This window comes from Perca fluviatilis, chromosome 9 (genome assembly GCF_010015445.1).
Source record: "Perca fluviatilis chromosome 9, GENO_Pfluv_1.0, whole genome shotgun sequence".
Classification (NCBI taxonomy): domain Eukaryota; kingdom Metazoa; phylum Chordata; class Actinopteri; order Perciformes; family Percidae; genus Perca; species Perca fluviatilis.
The window spans coordinates 9,681,594-9,701,396 of NC_053120.1; the positions used below are offsets into that span (position 1 = coordinate 9,681,594).

The window sequence follows — 19,803 nt, forward strand, 5'->3', positions numbered from 1 at the left end:
CTTTTTTTTTACTTCTTAGTGGTTTTGTATCAAAGGTCACACTGATAAGTGCAGCCAGCAATCTCATTGTAACTCTTAAATACATATATTATTCTATCTAGACAATATACACAGATGTCAACTTTGTAGTTACATTTCCTTTCTCTGTTTAAAAAACAGTTTCTAGCAGTTTGTTACCAGGAATAAATACGGAGTACATTAACGTCTTTACGGAGACATCCTTACATTTTACTTTTAATGTACTTGTCACAAGATGTGGAGCTATTTGCAGTTTTTCCTTCTTTAGTCTTAACATAAAATTATGTTCAACATTAACTGATATTAAACAAGGGCCTGTTTGAAAAAGAGCAACATTTCTAAACCAACATCACTACCTTTTTGAAAATGTCATTTTTCAAGCACCAAACGGCACATTACTTTTTTTTTTTTAGAGGATTGTTGCCACAAAAACATGGAGGAATTAAAGTGCTCATATTATGCTCATCTTCATGTTCATAATTGTATTTAGAGGTTGTACCAGAATAGGTTTACATGGTTTAATAAAAAAAAAAAAAACATTTTTGTTGTACTGCACATTGCTGCAACTCCTCTTTTCACCCTGTGTGTTGAGTTCTCTGTTTTAGCTACAGAGTGAGACATCGCACTTCTGTTCCATCTTTGTTGGGAGTTGCAAATGAGCAGTAGCTAGGTAAGGACTACTAGCCAGTCAGAAGCAGAGTATGAGGGCGTGCCATGCTAGCAGCTAGGTGAGCATTATAACGTGTGTTACAAAGTGACCACGTTTGTCTCTGAAGTAAAGGCTGGACAACAATAGAACTGTTTGGAGCAGTTTGTGAACAGTGTTTTCTGTTGGAGATGGTAAGTCCCTTTGGGGTGAACTTTGGGCTTTTTCACTTTGTAAACCTATAACGTGCACAAAAAAAGATATATAACACAATAAAGGTAAGGGAAAAAGCCAAAAAGCACAATATGAGCACTTTAAGTGACCTGTGGCTCCTGCATCTCCTGCAATGGAAATAAGTGAGTAAAGCATAATAATACTAATCTCAATCCTGTTATATTTATATTGTTCCCTGTGTGTTTTAGATTCTTCCTGTATGTGTGTGTTTTTATTTTACATGTGAAGTGTCATAGTTGTGAGTCTTCTGATTTATTTTAACCCAGAAATTGTGCAGAGACTGAGGGTGATGATGTGCACTTTAAACAAACTGAAGTTGCAGGTTTATTACAGACTTTGTAGAGTATTAAAGGTGCAGCAGGTAAGCCTTATAAAACTAACTTTCTGTCATATCTGCTGAAACTGACCCTATGTTCCAGTAGAACTACATGAAGAAGGTCATAAAAAAAAAATCTGACTCCTCTGGAACCACCTACAGCCTGTAGTGCTCCCTGTTCAGATGCACCAATCGGGGCCGTGGGGGGGGTCTAACTGCATGTCAATCACTGCTCTCACACACATTCATTCTCCCTTGTGGGGGGAGGGGCTTAGGAGACCGTTTTGGGCTTTAGCAGAAAGGGGGGAGGGACTGAGAAGTTGATGTTAAACATTTTTTTTGGCTAAGTCCTGGATCTTTGCAATCCCACCTACGGCACCTTTAAGTGAATGAAAAGTCTGTAACCTTGAGAGTCTTTATCTGGAGAAATAAGACGACTGAACAGCTACTGACAGCATCGTGTTCAGCCGCAGGAGAGCCTGCGTGAAGTTTGATTTAGAAACGTATCCTCTTCCTCGGACTACCAACCGGTCGTTCTCTGATCAACTTCCTGCCTCGTTGAGTTGATTTCTCTCCGTCAACAGCTGGTTTCTGATCCACCTGATGTTCTACTGAAGTCCAGAGTGCGTCCGGATGTCAGAGTTGTTGCTCAGGTGAAGTCAAATTAAAGTTTGTGTTTTGGGCGGGGGCTCCAGTTTTCGTGACAAGGCAGTGAGGATGAGGTTAAATTTGTTGTAACGATCTGATTGGTTGACTGAAGCTCCACGGCTTCCCCACAGCAGCCGCAGCTGAAAGTCTGTTTTGAACACCTCCAACAGGTCTTCATCCCACGTGAACCCTGAAGACAGGGGAAAAAAACACAGCTGTTATTGACATCTTCTCTTTCAGTTTGTTTTAATTTAAAAATTTAATTTACAAAAGATAGACGCGTCTTTGTGTATAACTTTGTGCCTTTTCTTGTTTTTAACCTTGTAAGAGCTCCTGTGCGTTGGCTGTGTAGGTGTTTGCGTTGCGTGCAACGTTGCGTGCATCCTCCAGGTGGCGCAGCATGATGTCACAGCCCTGGTCGCTGGTCTCCCAGAGCTCCGCCCCCTCGGGTGTGATTGACGAACGCTCCATCAAAGTGAGGAGAGGCAGCAGGAGGGGGACGCAGACCACCGCAGGGGAGGAAGCTGCAGGAAGAGGAGGAGGGAGATCAGTGGATTGTTTAAAATTGGAAATACCTTCCTGTATCTCTTAAACTTAGAAAACCGTTCTGTCGTCTCTGAAATATTATAATAATTGCACTACGATATTACACTTCTCTCCCAGGACGGTATCATTTAAAATCATCCGAGTCCAGTCAACACTCTGACAACTCTAAACTTTGTAAGGAAGAAAACGCATGAATCGTACTGTAGCTCTTAAAGGCCTTCTTATTAGGAATCATGTGAAATGTGTATAAAACTAAAAAACTTTAAAAAAAAATAAAGAAATACACTGCTGCTTCCTACTAAGGGACTTAAAATTGTCAGAGGTTTTTACTTTTGGTGAATTCAAGTCACTTTAATGATCTGAAAAAAATAGTCAATACATTTGCTTGTAAATGCAATTAATGAATTATTTTTAATAGTTTCGGAAACTCAAACCTGTTAACGCGTCCTTACTGGATATGCTATACTGTGTGTTTATACTGCCTTAGCCTGTTGATGTAGTTTGTAGAAATTGTTGTACAATTGTTTTTATGCGGCCCTCTTTGCAATTTTAATATCAAGACTTTTACACCAGGTGAAATTAGGGGAGGGGGGGAGAAGAGGTTGAACCTCTTGATTTAAGGTATATTCATCCCGCCATCTCTGTGAGCTTGCAAGTATTTTTTAGTACCTATTTGTAGGTTTGAAAATGTCTGTCCAGTCCAGTGGTAGTATTTGCCAATATTTGTGTCCCCTTGCAGGATTAAAACAACCAGAGAGAAACTAGCTGCCTCACATCCTCGTTGTTTTATTTCTCTTTAAAATACACATAAATCCCTGGCATCTAGGAGAAGGGAGAATTGACAAGCACATGGATGCAACATCAGCGTCTGGTTCTGGCAGGGGTTTGGCTGTTTCTTTCCTTTTATTGATTCAGTGTTTGAGCTGTTTCAGTAATTCTCCTTTGGTCAATATGTTGTAGTGATGTGATTTGATTTCATCTATAACTTGTGTGTGTGTGTGTGTGTGTGTGTGTGTGTGTGTGTTTCAGTACCTGTGCCCTCATACAGATTCTTGTAGAAAGGTCTCAGTGTTTTCTCGTAGGTGATGGCGGTCTGTGTGTAGTTCCTTCGTAGAGCCGTCCATGTTTCCTCCAAACGGCTGATCTGCAGAGGACAACCCATCAGCTCGACAGTGTCTCACAGTACCATCAAACATTTTATTTAACAATATCAGAGATAATTACACAGACTGAAGTGGTCAAACGTGGTTTCTGAATGTCAAAATAATATGTGAGTATGTGTGAGTCCTGGACTTTATTGTGTTTTTATCCTCTATTGTATTAGATGTCTTTTCATGTTTATGGCATTCTTGATACAATTAAACAAATCAAAGTGTGAGTGTGTGAGTGTGTGAGTGTGTGTGTGTGTGTGTGTGTGTGTGTGTGTGTGTGTTACCTGCGGCAGGTCCAGAGCTTTCATCAGGGCCGTGAAAGCGAAAAGGTCGCCCACCGTGTCCTTCAGCTCCAGCGCGACCAGGATGATGCGATTTAAGGTGGACGCCCGCTCGTCCACGCTGCCCGTACATCCCAGAATATCCACGGCAACGCCTATCGCCATGGTGTGGTGCCTGGCGGACAGAGGAGAGGTGGATTATCAACGCGAGCCGAACAGCAACGGGATCTGCTTTTTGTTTGACCGTTTGTAATGTGATCTGTCAGTGACTGTGTGCAGGCGGACAGCCTCTGTGTTTACAGGAAGCACAAGGAACCAGCAGGCAGGAATCACTGCTGACGTCGCCTCAAATTCTAGTTTCGGTGCATCAGCTTCGGCAAAAGCTGTTGTTTTCCATCTTTCTGGCGTGTAACCCCTTCAAATAACTACATTTCAGAGGTCTGGAAATTATGCAGTATTTTACTAGAAAAAATTGAAATAAATATGTAAACTGTGAGCTTGAAGTGTGTAAATTATCTTTTTTATAGGGACTTGAACTTCCTGGAATTGTGTTTTGTATTTTGTATCTGTATGCAACATTTGTGCTGTTCTGTATGTGTGTGTGTGTGTTTGATGTTTGTGTTTGAAGTGTACCTTTCCATGAGGTCCAGCCTCAGCTGTCGACCGTGTGGCAGCGTCACCAGCTCCAGACCGGAGGTCACGCCCATCAGACCTTTAACCTCTGAAGTCACTCCGACTATCCTCGCAACCTGGAGGAGAAAAAAGGTTTTCTGTTGTATCTTTCTCTCTTATTCTGTCTATCTAGTGTGTGTGTGTGTTGATTAGCTGTAATATTGTGTTTGGCTCAAGGCTGTTTTCTTTCTCAGTGATTCTCTCTGAGTCAGGAGGATCCTTTTATTGCATCAGCTGCAGGAGAGAAATCTAATTCTGTGTGTTACAGAACCAGTAAAAAAGCTTTTCTCCATCTGTCTGGTGTCAAACTTGGCATCTTTTTATGTTGTAACTAACTATTCTTGATGCGACACGGCTTAAAAATTTGCTTCCCAGTGGAGCCTGACTGATAAAGCACCGACAGAGCAATGACAAGTTCATGTTTGGACTTAAAAATGTCCGGCTCAGTTTTTATCGTGTCACAATAACGAATTTCAGATTTGAAATTCTCAAATTGTAATCCGCCTAAAAAAAATTCTGTTTTATTCGCCGGGTTAATGTAAGGAGAAAAAGGAGGTGAAAATGCTTTGGCAATTTAATTTACCTCCAATATTTTTAATGATATTAACAATATTCATTAAACAACAGCGCTTTTATAGAGAAATTAAAAATGCTGTTAGATAATTACACTGAATTATATTGTTGGTGTGTGTGTGTGTGTGTGTGTTTGTGCGTGTGTGTGTGTGTGTGTGTGTGTGTGTGTGTGTGTGTGTGTGTGTGTGTGTGTGTGTGTGTGTGTGTGTGTGTGTGTGTACCTGGCAGTCGGCCATCAGCAGGTGTCTGGCGATACTGTGGTGATTGTGTCTGAGCAGCAGCTCCTTGGCTCTCTTCAGCACCACCATCTCCAGCGGTTTGTTCTCCGTGGGCAGAAGTCGAGATTGGAACTCGGCCGGCCGGAACGTCGACTCCGTCTCTTCGACGGGCCGCTGGAAACCGCTCCTCCTGTCCTCCTCCCTCCCTGCGTCCTCCTCCTCTTCCTCGCTGGTGTTTTCTAAAGCAGCGATGGCGTGATGGTAGGAGCTTCTGTCCATTCCTCTACTCCCTCCTGTCTCCTTCTCCTCCTCCTCCCCCTCCTCCTCTCTCCCTGCCTCCCCCTCTCTCCTCAGTCTCTCCACGTAGCTGCAGAGCAGAGGCTGGAGGCCAAGGTCCGTGGTGGGGTTCGGGGTATTTGATTCCTCCCAAACCAGCGGGCTGCAGGACCTCAGGTCTGCAGGGCTCGGCTGCAGGCGTTCAGTCCGTCCTGTTTTCGCCTCTGAATCTGAATGCTGACCCAGTTCAGCAGGTGAAAGTACAGAAGTGGAGGAGCTGTGAGAGTCTGCAGGCAGGAGCTGATGGAGGAACTTCAGGGGTTTGACTGGAGGTACAGCAGGGCCTGTGGTGGCTGTGGAAGAACAATCACACTTTTAATAGTTACATATTTTTAATTTCTTTTTAGAAATTGTGTTTAGATGAAGAGTTAATAAATAATAGATAATAAATATTACTGTAAATGTCCTGGCCATAGTCCATATAATAATAATAATAATAATAATAATAATAATAATAATAATAATAATAACGCAATGGAATATGAGCACCCAGAGCAATTCAAAAAGAACAACAGAAAATAAAAAGTTTATGTTAATAAAAGGTTAAATAAAGTAAAATTGGTACTAGACAAGACAATTCAATTGGGCTGAAAGCAGCTTGTGAACTTCTTCTGAAAATGAAGAAAATAACATAAGGCTGAAGGCTTTTTAAAATTAGTAAAGCAATGTCAAATGCATTGTAGCACCTTGGAAAGCTGTAATTAATGAGTAGCAGCTGCTGTCTCAGAGGCTCTGTGCTGCGTTTTCTTAACATTAAGACCTAGAGTTAAAAGGATTGCTTTCGGCTCTCCATTAAATAGGAAAAAAACGTTTTACCGTCACCCTCCTAGATTTAAGTCGCCGATATTGGAACGTTTTTACAGCCACAACACCATGGGCTCGGATAAGGGGCAATAGGTTTTTTTTTTTTTTTTTTAAAGATAACTTTTTGGGGCTTTTCCCTTTATAATATAGAGACAGTGGATAGGCATGAAAGGGGGAGAGAGATAGGGGATGACACGCAGCAAAGAGCAGCAGGTCGGATTCAAACCCGCACCACTGCAGGACTCCCTGCGAAAATAATGCACGAGAAAAACTTTAATTTGTGAACTCCTTTTGTGAAATCAAAGCAAAAATGGGTACTGTGATGTTTAAATAGCCTGTCATTTCAATTTTTATATAGAAATTCTGAAAATCTTTCACTGTTTTTTTTCTGCGGGCTTACAAGCGGGGATTTACAACTAAAGCCTTCGAAAATATTTCATTTCACACACAGAAAATCTAAATCAACATTTAGTGAACCAATACCCCATCTCCCACTTGGCAGAAAAATAAGTGTCAACAACTAAAAATTGAAAATAAAATCCAATATATGTTCTAATTCAGTTGATTAGGCTTAACTGTTTGGATCTGGTTTCACTAACAACTTCAAACATGTAACACGATACAAAGAGCTAATTTAAGTGTACTGTACAAGGCTAGCATTGGGGGAACCGATCTTGGAATAATGAATTACTAATAAAACAAAGTAAAATGCAGTGGTTAAGTCTGTAGAGGCAGCTAATGTTCCCTGTACTAGTTAATATGTTTTACAGTTGTTACATACATCTTTGAAACTAACAGGGTAAGGATTTATTGATGATAAAAGTGCTCCCAGTAAAGAAAAACAGCAAATGTGCAGCTACTGATATGTCAAAAATGCATTTCATTACCTCCACTCCTCCATGTAGAACCCAGAGTTTCCACACACGCGGAGTCCAGGGGAGATGCCGTTAACCGGGGGGAGGTGGAGGAGTAGTCTGTGAGGCTGGAGGAGCTGGAAGGGGGGGCTAATGGCTGAAGGCAGCGGGGGCGAGGCAGTCGAGCAAGCGGCACCTTGCTTGGCTTGGGAGGCGGTTTGGGACACAACTGGCTATCAGAGCCCCGGATGGCCTCGCCTGTAAACACATGAACAATACTGTCATCACATTATCACCCAACACCTTTTATCACATTATCACCCAACACCTTTTATCACATTATCACCCAACACCTTTTATCACATTATCACATTATCACCCAACACCTTTTATCACATTATCACCCAACACCTTTTATCACATTATCACATTATTATCACCCAACACCTTTTATCACATTATCACCCAACAACTTTTATCACATTATCACATTATTATCACCCAACAACTTTTATCACATTATCACCCAACAACTTTTATCACATTATCACCCAACACCTTTTATCACATTATCACCCAACACCTTTTATCACATTATCACCCAACACCTTTTATCACATTATCACCCAACAACTTTATCACATTATCACATTATTATCACCCAACACCTTTTATCACATTATCACCCAACAACTTTTATCACATTATCCCCAACTTTTCCTTTAATCCCCACACTTTTATCACATTATCACCTTTATCCATTATCCATTTATCACATATCCTTCTTATCACATCAACACCTTTTATCACATTACCCCACACACTTTTTATCACATTATCACCCAACTTTTCCTTTATCAATTATCACCACACTTTTATCACAGTATCACAACTTTTAATTATCACATTATTATCCTTTTTAATCATTAATCACTTATCACTTATCACATTATCACATTATTATCACCCAACACCTTTTATCACATTATCACCCAACAACTTTTATCACATTATCACCCAACACCTTTTATCACATTATCACCCAACACCTTTTATCACATTATCACCCAACAACTTTTATCACATTATCACCCAACACCTTTTATCACATTATCACCCAACAACTTTTATCACATTATCACCCAACACCTGTCATCACATAGACTTGATTGTTTTGAATCAATGTATCATCTGTATATATGTACAGATGATATGTACTATATTTGTGTCTGTATTTAAGACATTTCCTTCTCATTTCTGTGAACTGTCTTTTATTTACTTTACTTTATTTGCCAAATTTAAACTAGAGAACCAAAGAATGTGTGAAAGCACAAAAAGGACAGGGTTAAATTGAATTTCCTATCTGCATGCAAACAATGGCAGGAGCATGTAGGGAGACAGCTTAAGATCAGCGTCAGACATATGTCAGACTTTAAGGTCAGTCTGACATATGCCGATTTCATGCCGGTCAACACTACAATTAACTGACAACATAAGTTATAAGAGTTAAAGTTCTCAAGGACGCACGCACACAGACGTGACAGCACACTCTCTTTTCCCTTTCTCTCAACTTTTCCGCTGTGTGTTGCGTGTACCCGCTCGCGGTGTGAAGCGTGTGTCCGCGCTATTCTCGCACATGTAGGGAACCTCGTGAATCAACCTGCAACATGTCAGCCGTTTGGAAATTCTTCAGCGTGTGTGCAGAAGATAACAAGTTTGCAGTATGCAACACCTGCAAGGAAAAAGTAGGGCGACACCAAAACCCCAAATCACATTTTTTTAGTTGGATATTGGATGTGAAAAGAAGGAAATGGTTCTAACATTGCTCTTTAGATGTGTGTGTGAATTTCCCACACCATGAGTAATTTATATAATGTTCTGTGCAAAATGTTCTATTAAAGAAAAGATAGAAAATAAATATTTGTGTGTGCTGTGGTTAGAAAAAATGAAATCCGAATCGGCTAAAATCGGTATCGGCTGGCCTAACTCAAAGAACTCTGAATCGGCGTAGAAAGTTGTAATGGGTGCATCTCTACTTAAGATAAATGTATGGTTCTGTGGAGGCTCCACGCGGAGCTTTCGCCATAGCCTACGTAAGTGGCCTGAAGGCTATATGTGTGCGACGATCTCTTTAAGAGAATAGCAGGGCCGGCATGTGGGGAGTGTGTGGTAGAGCGAGTGAGAGAGTGACTGTGATTAGCTTTGGAGCGAGGACTCTAGAGCGATATAGCGAGAGAAACAAAGTGTCTCCCCTGTGCTTCCTGACCACGGTCGGAAATCGGTAGCAGGAAAAGTTACTGAGGTCTTTGAGTGTTAATAAGCTGATTAGTGTAACGTTGGATTTGATCCTCCTACTGACCTGCCAGAAGCTCTGCAGATCTCCGTGAGACTGAGGGACTCAGCAACGGCTCACTGCCCGTCCGAAAGACTGGAGACTTTGGGCTCGGGAGGGAGGGGTCAGCAGACTGCTGGGGCTGGGCTTTGGATCCTGGGGAGATGAGGAGAAGACAAGTAGAGGTGGTCACAGAAAGAAAAGAATAGAATAAAGGAAAATAGGTGTGTAAACCAAACAGAATGTATAACTCAAAAAATGGAGAAAAGAGGAAATGGGTGATAAAATAAGCTGGTCAAAATCCTTACCACTCAGACCTTTTTTCATCTAAATTAGATTTGTTTATAAAAAAAAAAAAATCATGTACAGCACAATAAAGAGTGAATAGAGACTCCAGTGTGCTTCAAACATACAAACAAGTCTTGTATAAAGGCAAAGGGTTTACACACGCTCAAAAGCAAGAAGGAAAGACAGCAAGGAATCCCACACACGTTTAAAGTAAAGGCCTTCAGTGTTGCACTCGGCTGTACACAGAAAACGTACTTTACTTTTACACCTCTGCACACCTGGCCAATCACGGCATAAAATAAGAAAGCTAAAGGTCGGACGACTTTTTTCTTTCACTTTTACTTACCAAGAGGCAGGTAGCTTTCTGATTGGTGCGCCTTGAGCGGGCGTCGCCTCTCTTGGACCTGATTGAGACTTGCTGGTTGGCTGCCACAGCGATCCTTTGACCTGAGTGAAAAGTGGACGTCCAATGATCAATACACATAAAACACCTACAAATACAAAAGGGAGAAATAAAGCAAACCCATTTTGTAATAATAATAATAATCAAAAGCTTAACACAGTGAGAATACAGAGTAACATTAATGAACACGAAACAAAGAAAGACAACACTGAGTTTTTAATTCATATTTCTCTTCCTTCCTTTATACCACTCCTCTCTCTGTTCTGTTCTACTCTGGACCACATATTTATCTTTTCCTCGTTCCCTCTCCGTCTCTTTACTCAGACAGATATGAACTCCATACATTAAGCTCAATGCACTTGTGAAATTACACACTACTGTCCCCTTCAGCAGAAAAGTCACACACACCATTTCTTTATTTATAGAGGACTTACGATACATATGGAACGTGTTGTATATACAGCCCACTGCCTGGATGATGAATCTTAACAGCTCGAGGCTACGTGTTAAAAGCTTAAAAGCAGGAAGGGATTTAAAGGGTTGATTTAAGTCTTTCAGAGAGTGTGAGAGAAAGAGAAACAAAGAGAGAGAGAGAGGATGACTGAGTAAAGGTGGGCCTCCATTATTCAAATATAGCAGACAGCTTGTTATTTGGTCTGTAGCCCACTACGCACTTTCAGTAATAGGCTTGTGTCCCTTGGAGCTAAAAAGCACAACAGTCTTTAACCCAGTATTTATCAAATCTAACAAATTATACACGCTTAATATGTGATTGTCTAGAAACAACAAACACACACATTACTCCAGCCACTGAGGAATACTGGGGTTAATCAGTGTGTTTGTGTGGGTTTCTAGTTGGGTACCAACCTGAGCTGGCTGCCTCGGCTCACGCCGTCGTCCCGGCCGTGTGTGCTGTCGTGCACGGTGTGTGTGTTGTCGTGTGTGTGTCCGTTGGTAATGTTGAGGCTGCGGCGCTTCTGATTCCGCCTCTCCTGCGCCATGAGCGCCTCTCGATGATGGCTGGACAACCCGTACTTTTCCTCCAGACAGCGCAGCGGCAGCCCCCTGTTAATTGGCTGGAAGATAATGGCTCCTACCACCTTAAATGCACAGATAGAAGATGAGATGACGTTAAACTCAACATGTTTTGTTTTTCATCAAACAGTCTCTCTTAGTGAAATAAGGGATATCAAAACATTTACTTTTACAACAAAAATGTTATACTTATATATAGGCCTATATATAAAAGGCAGTCAAGAATTGTATTGATCATTTTGTGTGAACAAAATTCAATCTTTGGATGGCATTTGACATCTAGTTATCTAGCCATGTACTGTGCATTAAGTTTTTAACAGTCCTTCCAGAAAAATTGAGTTTTTTTGTGATTGTTGAGCTCAAAAATCCTTGATTATGTGGCACGTTTTCTTAAAAAATACAATGGAATATGCGGGATATTTATGGAATTTTACGAGATGAAATTGCGGGAACTTGCAAAAACTGCGGTTTGATGAAAAAGAGAAAGTGATTCCCTCAACACCCTGCTTTTCAATGAAGTTCACGTCGCGTAATTCCGTCACTTCATAACGTCACTTCATAACGTTTCCATGGCAACAGGGGAAAATGGCTGCTCTTGTGTGAAGTAAACGCAATATTTTTCAACTTTCTGTTAAAATATATGGGACAAGTCTGTGCTTGCTTTATAGCTTCCAATTAGGAAAACAAAACCAACCTACATATTTTACTGATCACCAACAAATCAACTGTATCAAAGCAGCTATGAAGATGTTATCCATAACAACATTCAACCAAACCCACCTGGGAGACAGGTTTTCTGTTGCCGACATAGTATCTCACAAGTGCAGGGACGTGTTCAAACCCGTCCCTCTCCAGCCGGTACTCCACTCTGGAGTAGGCTTCGTTCAAAATCACTACCTGAAGGAGAGATGTAAAAAGAAATGACGTATTTATTAGTTATTACTCGGTGGTTCCCAACCTTTTGTTATCTGTGACCCCTTAAAATGAAGCGACCAACTGTCACAGGTTGCATTTGTCTGTCGTTACCAGTTCAAACAAAGAGTGACGTGTGACAATGTTTCCTCAGTTAGCCTTTTAAAATGATATCAGATTAGTAAACAGAATGGGCCTTTGGAACATTGGATGAATGGTTGCTGATAATGGGCAATGTAGATATTGCATTAAAGATCAGCCACTTATTTCTACAACAGTCGAGAACCCTTTTGCAATTATGTAAGCACATAATATAATCTGAAAACTGCTGCCCTGGTTAAAAAAACAATGCAACTGATCTCAGCTGGTAATGGTCTGTAATGGAGTGGATCGAAAATTTGACCCCAAACTTTTGACTTTTTATACACTACCGGTCAATATATATATATATATATATATATATATATATATATATATATATATATATATATATATATATAATATATATAAAAGTAAATAAAATAAAACGTGTGTGAAATAGTGTCAGAATGGGTTCCACCACCAAACCAAAGTATTACATTATGCACCTTCCTACTACTAAGTGTTTGACAGTTTTATATGAATTCATAAACATTATTTTACCCTCTTATTGATTTTAAAGTGCTGGGCAGTGTTTCGCCACTGGCAGGTCAGGACATAACTTCCCGGACTGGACAGCGAATCACGGATCAGGAAATCTCCGTCACGCTGCACCAAGTTTTCTGCAACCTGGAACGATACAGAGGTTTACATACGAGCACACACACACGCAGGCACACCGTGCTTGTTTACAGTCCAAACATTTCATTAAATCTAATGATGGTCGGCTGTTATACTGTTACCTTCTTTATGAGCTCAGTGCCGGATGGTTTGCAGCGGTTACTTAAGACATGGAGATATGTAAAACCTCAACCTCTCACAGTATTTATCCAGCTAGAAAATCCTCAGATAGATTTGAACATTTGTGTTTTATAACTTAACTTTCAGATGGGAAATGTGCTCTTATTTTGAACCCATACAGAGTTATATAATATGACCAAAAAAAATAAACTTACTCCAGGTCCATTTACCAGCTTTTTCTGGACATTTTAGCCGAATCCCAACTGAAAGATTTAAGACTTGGGTCAGTGAGCTTTATCCGTGACAACTAAGCTACTTCCATCTGTTGTGCAACACCACACGATTTGGTTGAACGCTCCAGGAAAAAGCTAATAAATAGACCTTCAGTTAACATTAACATTAGTTAGTTTTAGACTTTCTTTGTCAAACTACTGTTTCCAAGGTTAAGAATCAACTTTCACTTCCAAGATGTGTATATTTTAATGCATGCAAACAGAGCTGAACCAATTAAATTGTATTAATTAGCATATCGACAGAAAATGAATTAGCAACAACTATAATGAAAGAATAGTTAATTGTCTTTTTTTTGTAGGACAAAATATTAAACATTTGATGCTTTTCTTTGTCATATATGATATTAAACTCAATATAATTGGGCTTTAGACTGTTGGCTAAATAAAACAAGCAGTTTGAGTCATAAGGGACAGTTTTAAAAACTCATCAGAACAGAACAAGAATAGATGTCAAAAATTTGATAAAAAAAAAAAAGCCTTTACTTCATTACATCAAAACCCAGGGGTTTTAATTTTTTTTTTTTTTTTTTTTTTTTTTTTTATTAAAATTTTTTTTTTTTTTTTTTTTTTCCATTACATTTTCTTTCTTTCATTCCATTCCCCATCACACACACTTTTTTTTTTTTTTTTTTCTCTCTCACACACACACACACACACACACAAAAACACACACACACCACCCTTCACACAGTTACAGACTTTAATTAAGCAAGTGTTTGTATAGTATATAATGGTGGTTTAGGTTAGTTTAGCCAAAGGAAGCACTTATTAAAATGATTACATCTCAGAGCTGGCTTTCAGAAGGAACACAATCTCTCTCTCTTTACACACACACACACACACACACACACACACACACACACACACACACACACACACACACACACACACACACACACACACACACACACACACTATACAGAAAGGGCTTTTTGTACAGTCACCTGACGTTATAAACCATGCTCTGCTGCAGGAGCCACTATTTAAGCTTTAACCTTTCTGTAAGCACCGTGTGTGCCGTGTGGCAGTCTAATAATAAGTGATCTGGTTCAACAAGTTTTTAACCAAGCTTTTAAAGGGAGGGACTCATGACTCAGATTTTTGTGTGCGTGTTACCTGTCTGGGAATCGCTCCATGGTACCATGCGTGGCTTCTCGGCTCCTCGCAGTTCATCTTCAGTTCTTCCTCCAGCTCTCTGCGAAGTTTCTCTGAAGGACAGTCCACGATGAACTGATCTCTGGAGAACTGCGATAATAAATACAGAAATAACAGAACTGAATAAAGTGGTTGACTTTATGGAAGAACACACAGAAAAACAGACGTCAGTGTCTTCATTCATCCATCATTAGCTATGATGACAGCTATACAGACCATAAATGTTAGTAGTTCTAGTTATGGGAGCATAGCTGACACCTAAAACCTCAAGACTGACAACAATCATAAAAGTTGAACAGTTCCTTATTACCTAAAACAAACAATGATGGGGTCAAAGCTCAAAGGCACGGATACAGCAATGACAAATATTGCAGTCACTCCAGAGCAGTCTATATCGACGAAGTTCCACTTTCGGGATGTCCCTCTTTTTAGGCCGGATGTCCGTCACCTTCCACTTTCTTTGTGTTGGCATTCTAAACTATGAGGACTGTGGTTAACTGCTCCTCAGATCTCTGCAGGGTAAATCCAGACAGCTAGCTAGACTATCTGTCCAATCTGAGTTTTCTGTTGCACGACTAAAACAGCTTTTGAACGTACACATGTTCCATCAAAACAAGTTCTTTCCCGAGGCTATTTTGCAGAGGCAGTGGCATTGTGTCCGGGGCTTAGCACTGCCCAAGATGATTGTGATTGGTTTAAAGATATGCCAATAAACTGGTTTCTCTCCCATCCCGGAATGCTGTGTGGACTAACCAGACCCTCCTCCGCAGCGCTGTGAAGTAAGGTCTGGCAATGCATAGTAGTTAATGTATATAATGTTATATAATATTAATGTTTAATATGTTTGTTTGTTTATTATTTGTATGCCTTTTACCAAGGCAAATTCCACATAAGCGTACTTATTGTGGCAATAAAACCTTTTCTGATTCTGATGCTAATAAAAAAAAAAAACGATATGATTAGAGAAGACACATGATAAGGGTGTACAACTTACAGGACATAAAAAAGCTTAGTAAAATAAAAAACTTTATAGGAGCCAGTAACAGAAATAAAAAAAACTTCCTAAACAAGCAGTAATCCTACTTTAAAAAACCCAAAATAACTAATTTGCCTCATAGGACTTAAAAATCTGTGCAACCGACAACATGCAATATTTTTAAAACCAAATTGAGTGAAGGTGACCCAAAACACAGAAGGTTACGAAACTAGGATACCAAGACAGGTACCAGGGAGAACTAATAGTTTCATTTTATTCAGACATCTGACAGATAATCAAATGATTGATCGGTCATTTTAACCCCGACAGAGAGCCCAGAAAGTTTGGAAAATTGAAAAGTGAAGGACAGAATGATCTGGTAACAACCTGACAGGATGCAGAGTCAGCACAACCACCTGCACCACAACTCGTACACAACACATTACACACACACACACACACACACACACACACACACACACACACACACGTACACACTTACATGACAGCTGCTGGGTCTCTGCATCGCTCCCTCTGTCTCCTTTCCTCAAATACAGACTTCATATCAAACATACAAACTATTAGATTTGGTCTCTCGTATTAAATAGCTTGTTTTCAAACCCCCACGAGTCCTTTTTCCTTGGGGAACATGCTCTCGCACACCGTCTCTCTCTCTCTCTCTCTCTCTCTCTCTGTTGTAAGTGATTTTCCTCTCTTGGCTTTCTATCCTGACCCCACCCAACTGCCCAGACCTGCCTCCATACACACCTTTACCTGACGTACATACACACAGGCACGCACGCACGCATGCACGCACGCACACACACACACACACACACACGGTGACGCAACTTTCCCTGAAAGTTGACTGGTGAAACTTAAATGTACTCACTAGTTTGTATTTTCATTTGTTCTGTGTTGAGTGTTCCTGTTTTAATAAGGTAAAAAAAACATCTATCCGAGACCGATAATAATGATAAATAAATGTTTTTTACAGCTTTTTTGCAAGTTGTATATAATTTGTGCATGGCATAACAGTACAGTACGCCAATCTGGCCCGTTTTTGTTAGCTGTCACTAGTCCTCCCACATTAACCTCCCACAGAGTACTGACTTTGTATGTGTAGACACTGTTAAGACTGTTAATGATTATCAATACTGTTGAGATTTCCTCATCATTCATGGTAATTTGGTAATTATAGCCATTTTAGGAATTCAAATGATTCTTGTGATGCAGGAAAGTACTTGTGAACATGCACAATACTTCCCAAAAGAGAGACCCTTTGGATTAGTTTGATCTGTATTTTCTGCCAAGAAACAAAGTAGGTTAATTAATGGTCTTTTGTGTGCATGTTGTGTCATGTTAGACAGCTCAGTCTGGCTTAAACACACAAACAGAAAGTGATCATGCTCATGCACCTGTAATGATGTGGCACGTCTAACTAGTGTTGACAGTATTAAAAGGCACCTGCCCTTATTGTGCCATAATAAAAGCTTCATTATATCAAACTATAGAAGAAGCACATCCATGTTGACCATTTTCTGGTAACATTGAAGCTCCAATAAGGGATACAGTATTTCTGCCATCAACACTTGATCCCACTGAGAATCAACATCAGTCAGTAGCTCTATAGAGGTTTCAGCCAAAAAGACATGTGTTTTCCTTTAGTTGGCAGAATAAACCAAAGTTAAAAAGAAGAATTTTACAGATGGCAAGAAAAATGACTTAAAACGAATGCCCATGTTCTTGATTCTGTGTCACTAAGTTAAGAGAAGAGTAAAGCAATAGTTGCTGACACGATAGAACATGATGAACTTGCCCTCGTATGGTAAAAAAAGGCTTAACGCAGCTCCATATGTCTCTCATCCAATCACAATCCACAGTCACATTGTGATACACAAGAAATACGTAATTCGGTATATTTAAAAAAAGCAGCAATAAAATACTTTTTAAATTACGTAACAGCCTAATATTTTGCTCCAAACAGCTCAAGGAAAACTGGATGATGGTTTCAGGTGCATGGTTTAAGCCTTAAACCATTTGAGCATTATCATAATATTATTAAACCATGCACCTTAAACTTTAAGGTGCATGGTTTAATAATATTATAATAATGCTATACTGTGTAGCTGCAACTTAGTTGTAATTTTTCCACTGGAAATCATTGATAGCACCTCCACATGCTGGTGTAAAGAGACCTTTAAAATAGCTCCCAAGGTCCCTTAAAGGTGCTGTAGGTAGGATTGCGATGATCCAGGACTTAGCCAAAAAATTTGAACATTGATAACTTCTCAGTCCCTCCCCCCTTTCCGCTAAAGCCCAAAACGGTCTGCTAAGCCCCTCCCCCCACAAGGGAGAATGAATGTGTGTGCATGAGCAGTGATTGACCCCCCCTGGCCCTGATTGGTGCATCTGGACAGGGAGCGGTGGATTTTTGCAAATCGCACTACAGGCTGTAGGTGGTGCCAGAGGAGCCAGATTTTTCTTTTTTTAATTACCTGCTTCATGTAGTTCTACTGGACTACCTCTCTATTTCACATGTTCTGTCTCTCTCTCTAAAGTCATTACAATAGACCCCTCTGCCCTCAGTCTCCAAGTCTCCATGACTGGAAATCAGCATCCTATTACAGCTCTGACACAGAAAACACTAGAGCAGAAGCCAACAGGCTCTGGGTCATAAGGCACACGCACTGATTAGTTTGTTTGTTCCAGTGCAGCCTGACGTCTGTCGTATGACTATGTGTGCGTGTTACTGTGTATCTGTGTGTTGGTGCAGCAGTGGAAAGTAGGCTACTAGGGGCAGTTTAATTGAGCTGTCATTCAGTCACGCCACAGGGCGCCATTGATTTCACTGTCTGGAATCACATGTACAATATATTTGCCCAGTAGTTTGGACATGTGAAAATATATATATATATTTTTTTTTAAACAAATAGACTCAATGAATTAATAGATAAATAAACTGTAAAAATCAGAATTTAATTATTTTTCCTTTATTCATTTCTTCAATGGAGTCTAAAAAAAGACTCTTGAAAATGAATTGAAAATGACATTGTGTTTTCATCTTGAGGTACCTAACCAAAAAAAACAACAACTTATTTTTCTGATATCAATACCACTATTTGAATGAAGTTATCTTTGCAGCAGGAAACAGAATAACTTTTGAGTGTGGGGACAAATCCAAGTGAAAATCAGTTTCAACCTTTCTAATGCTTTTATAAGATCTGCGTATTTTAGGTTAAAAAACCTATAACCTAATGTGAAAAAAACCTCCCCACCCCCTATATTGTAGGCTACACTGTTCAAGTCACTTGGCAGAAATTTGGGGTTCAGTGTCACTTCATCATTAATACTTTATCGTTCTAGGGTTAAGGCAGGCAGAAAGGAGGAGGAAGATGTACTTAAGATTTAGAGGGTGCATCACCTTCATTTTGTTTTACTTTTTGTTTTGCTTTTCTGTTAAACATCAGTTAAAAGCAGTATGTCACACCCATTAACCCACTGTCTGGGCAACTTGCTTTTCCTGTCGTACCTGAATTACACAACACATTTAGACTGAGATGAGCTGAACTGGATAATACTGAAAACATAAGAGCTGGTGGCTGTTTTAACTTTGGTTTATTTGGCTTGTGTTGAAGCTCTCGTAAAAAACTCTTTTTTTGCTGTTATTTTGTTATGGATTATAGTCACATCTGTGAATACATTCATTACTACAATAAAATGCTATTACACCTGCAGCCACACGAGCAACAGGCCTGATGAACAGGGGAGTGCTGTGGAGATGTAAAGGGAGGATGGGAATGGATGGATCATGTAGCTAAGTAAGGACAAACAGAACAGAAAGAAACAGATGAGTGAGGATAAGGGGGGGAGAAATGGAAGGAGCAAAGGAGAGGAGGAGAGATGGAAATAGTGGATGGGAGGGTTATTTTTATAGGCAGGCCTTTAATAAGACCCTGCAATATGATGTCATCCTCTGAGAGCAGCTGCATTTATACTGTACCACCCTGTGCATATGGACCACAACACAGCACTAACAGTACTGTGGACTGTACTGACCCGCCTGTCTTTCTAACATCCTTATTACCTTTCCTCCATTACTTCTCCTATTCTTCTTCTCTCAGTAATTCAAAGTTGAACAAGCTTCCTGATGGAGCCATAAAGTCAGACACCTTCACGAGTGAAGGACTGTAGATAAAGTGACAGTAACATTGAGCCTCAGTACGGGTGAAA

At 40.0% G+C, this 19,803-nt stretch overlaps 1 protein-coding gene across 4 annotated transcripts in view; it reads right to left on the reverse strand.

The window, feature by feature from the left end:
- Positions 1–1,486: 1,486 nt before the first annotated feature.
- bcar3 (BCAR3 adaptor protein, NSP family member) overlaps positions 1,487–19,803 on the reverse strand; it is a 75,617-nt gene continuing 57,300 nt past the window's right edge. For all 4 annotated transcript variants that reach the window (XM_039811949.1, XM_039811951.1, XM_039811950.1 and 1 more), the window contains 13 exons: positions 14,556–14,684; positions 12,910–13,035; positions 12,136–12,252; positions 11,188–11,420; positions 10,264–10,364; positions 9,657–9,785; positions 7,331–7,555; positions 5,307–5,932; positions 4,474–4,589; positions 3,844–4,015; positions 3,441–3,552; positions 2,183–2,386; positions 1,487–2,052 (listed from right to left, as the gene is read on the reverse strand). In XM_039811949.1, coding sequence (XP_039667883.1) covers positions 1,874–2,052; positions 2,183–2,386; positions 3,441–3,552; positions 3,844–4,015; positions 4,474–4,589; positions 5,307–5,932; positions 7,331–7,555; positions 9,657–9,785; positions 10,264–10,364; positions 11,188–11,420; positions 12,136–12,252; positions 12,910–13,035; positions 14,556–14,684 — 2,469 coding nt within the window. In that variant the 3' untranslated portion in view covers positions 1,487–1,873. The remainder of the gene's footprint in view (positions 2,053–2,182; positions 2,387–3,440; positions 3,553–3,843; positions 4,016–4,473; positions 4,590–5,306; positions 5,933–7,330; positions 7,556–9,656; positions 9,786–10,263; positions 10,365–11,187; positions 11,421–12,135; positions 12,253–12,909; positions 13,036–14,555; positions 14,685–19,803) is intronic.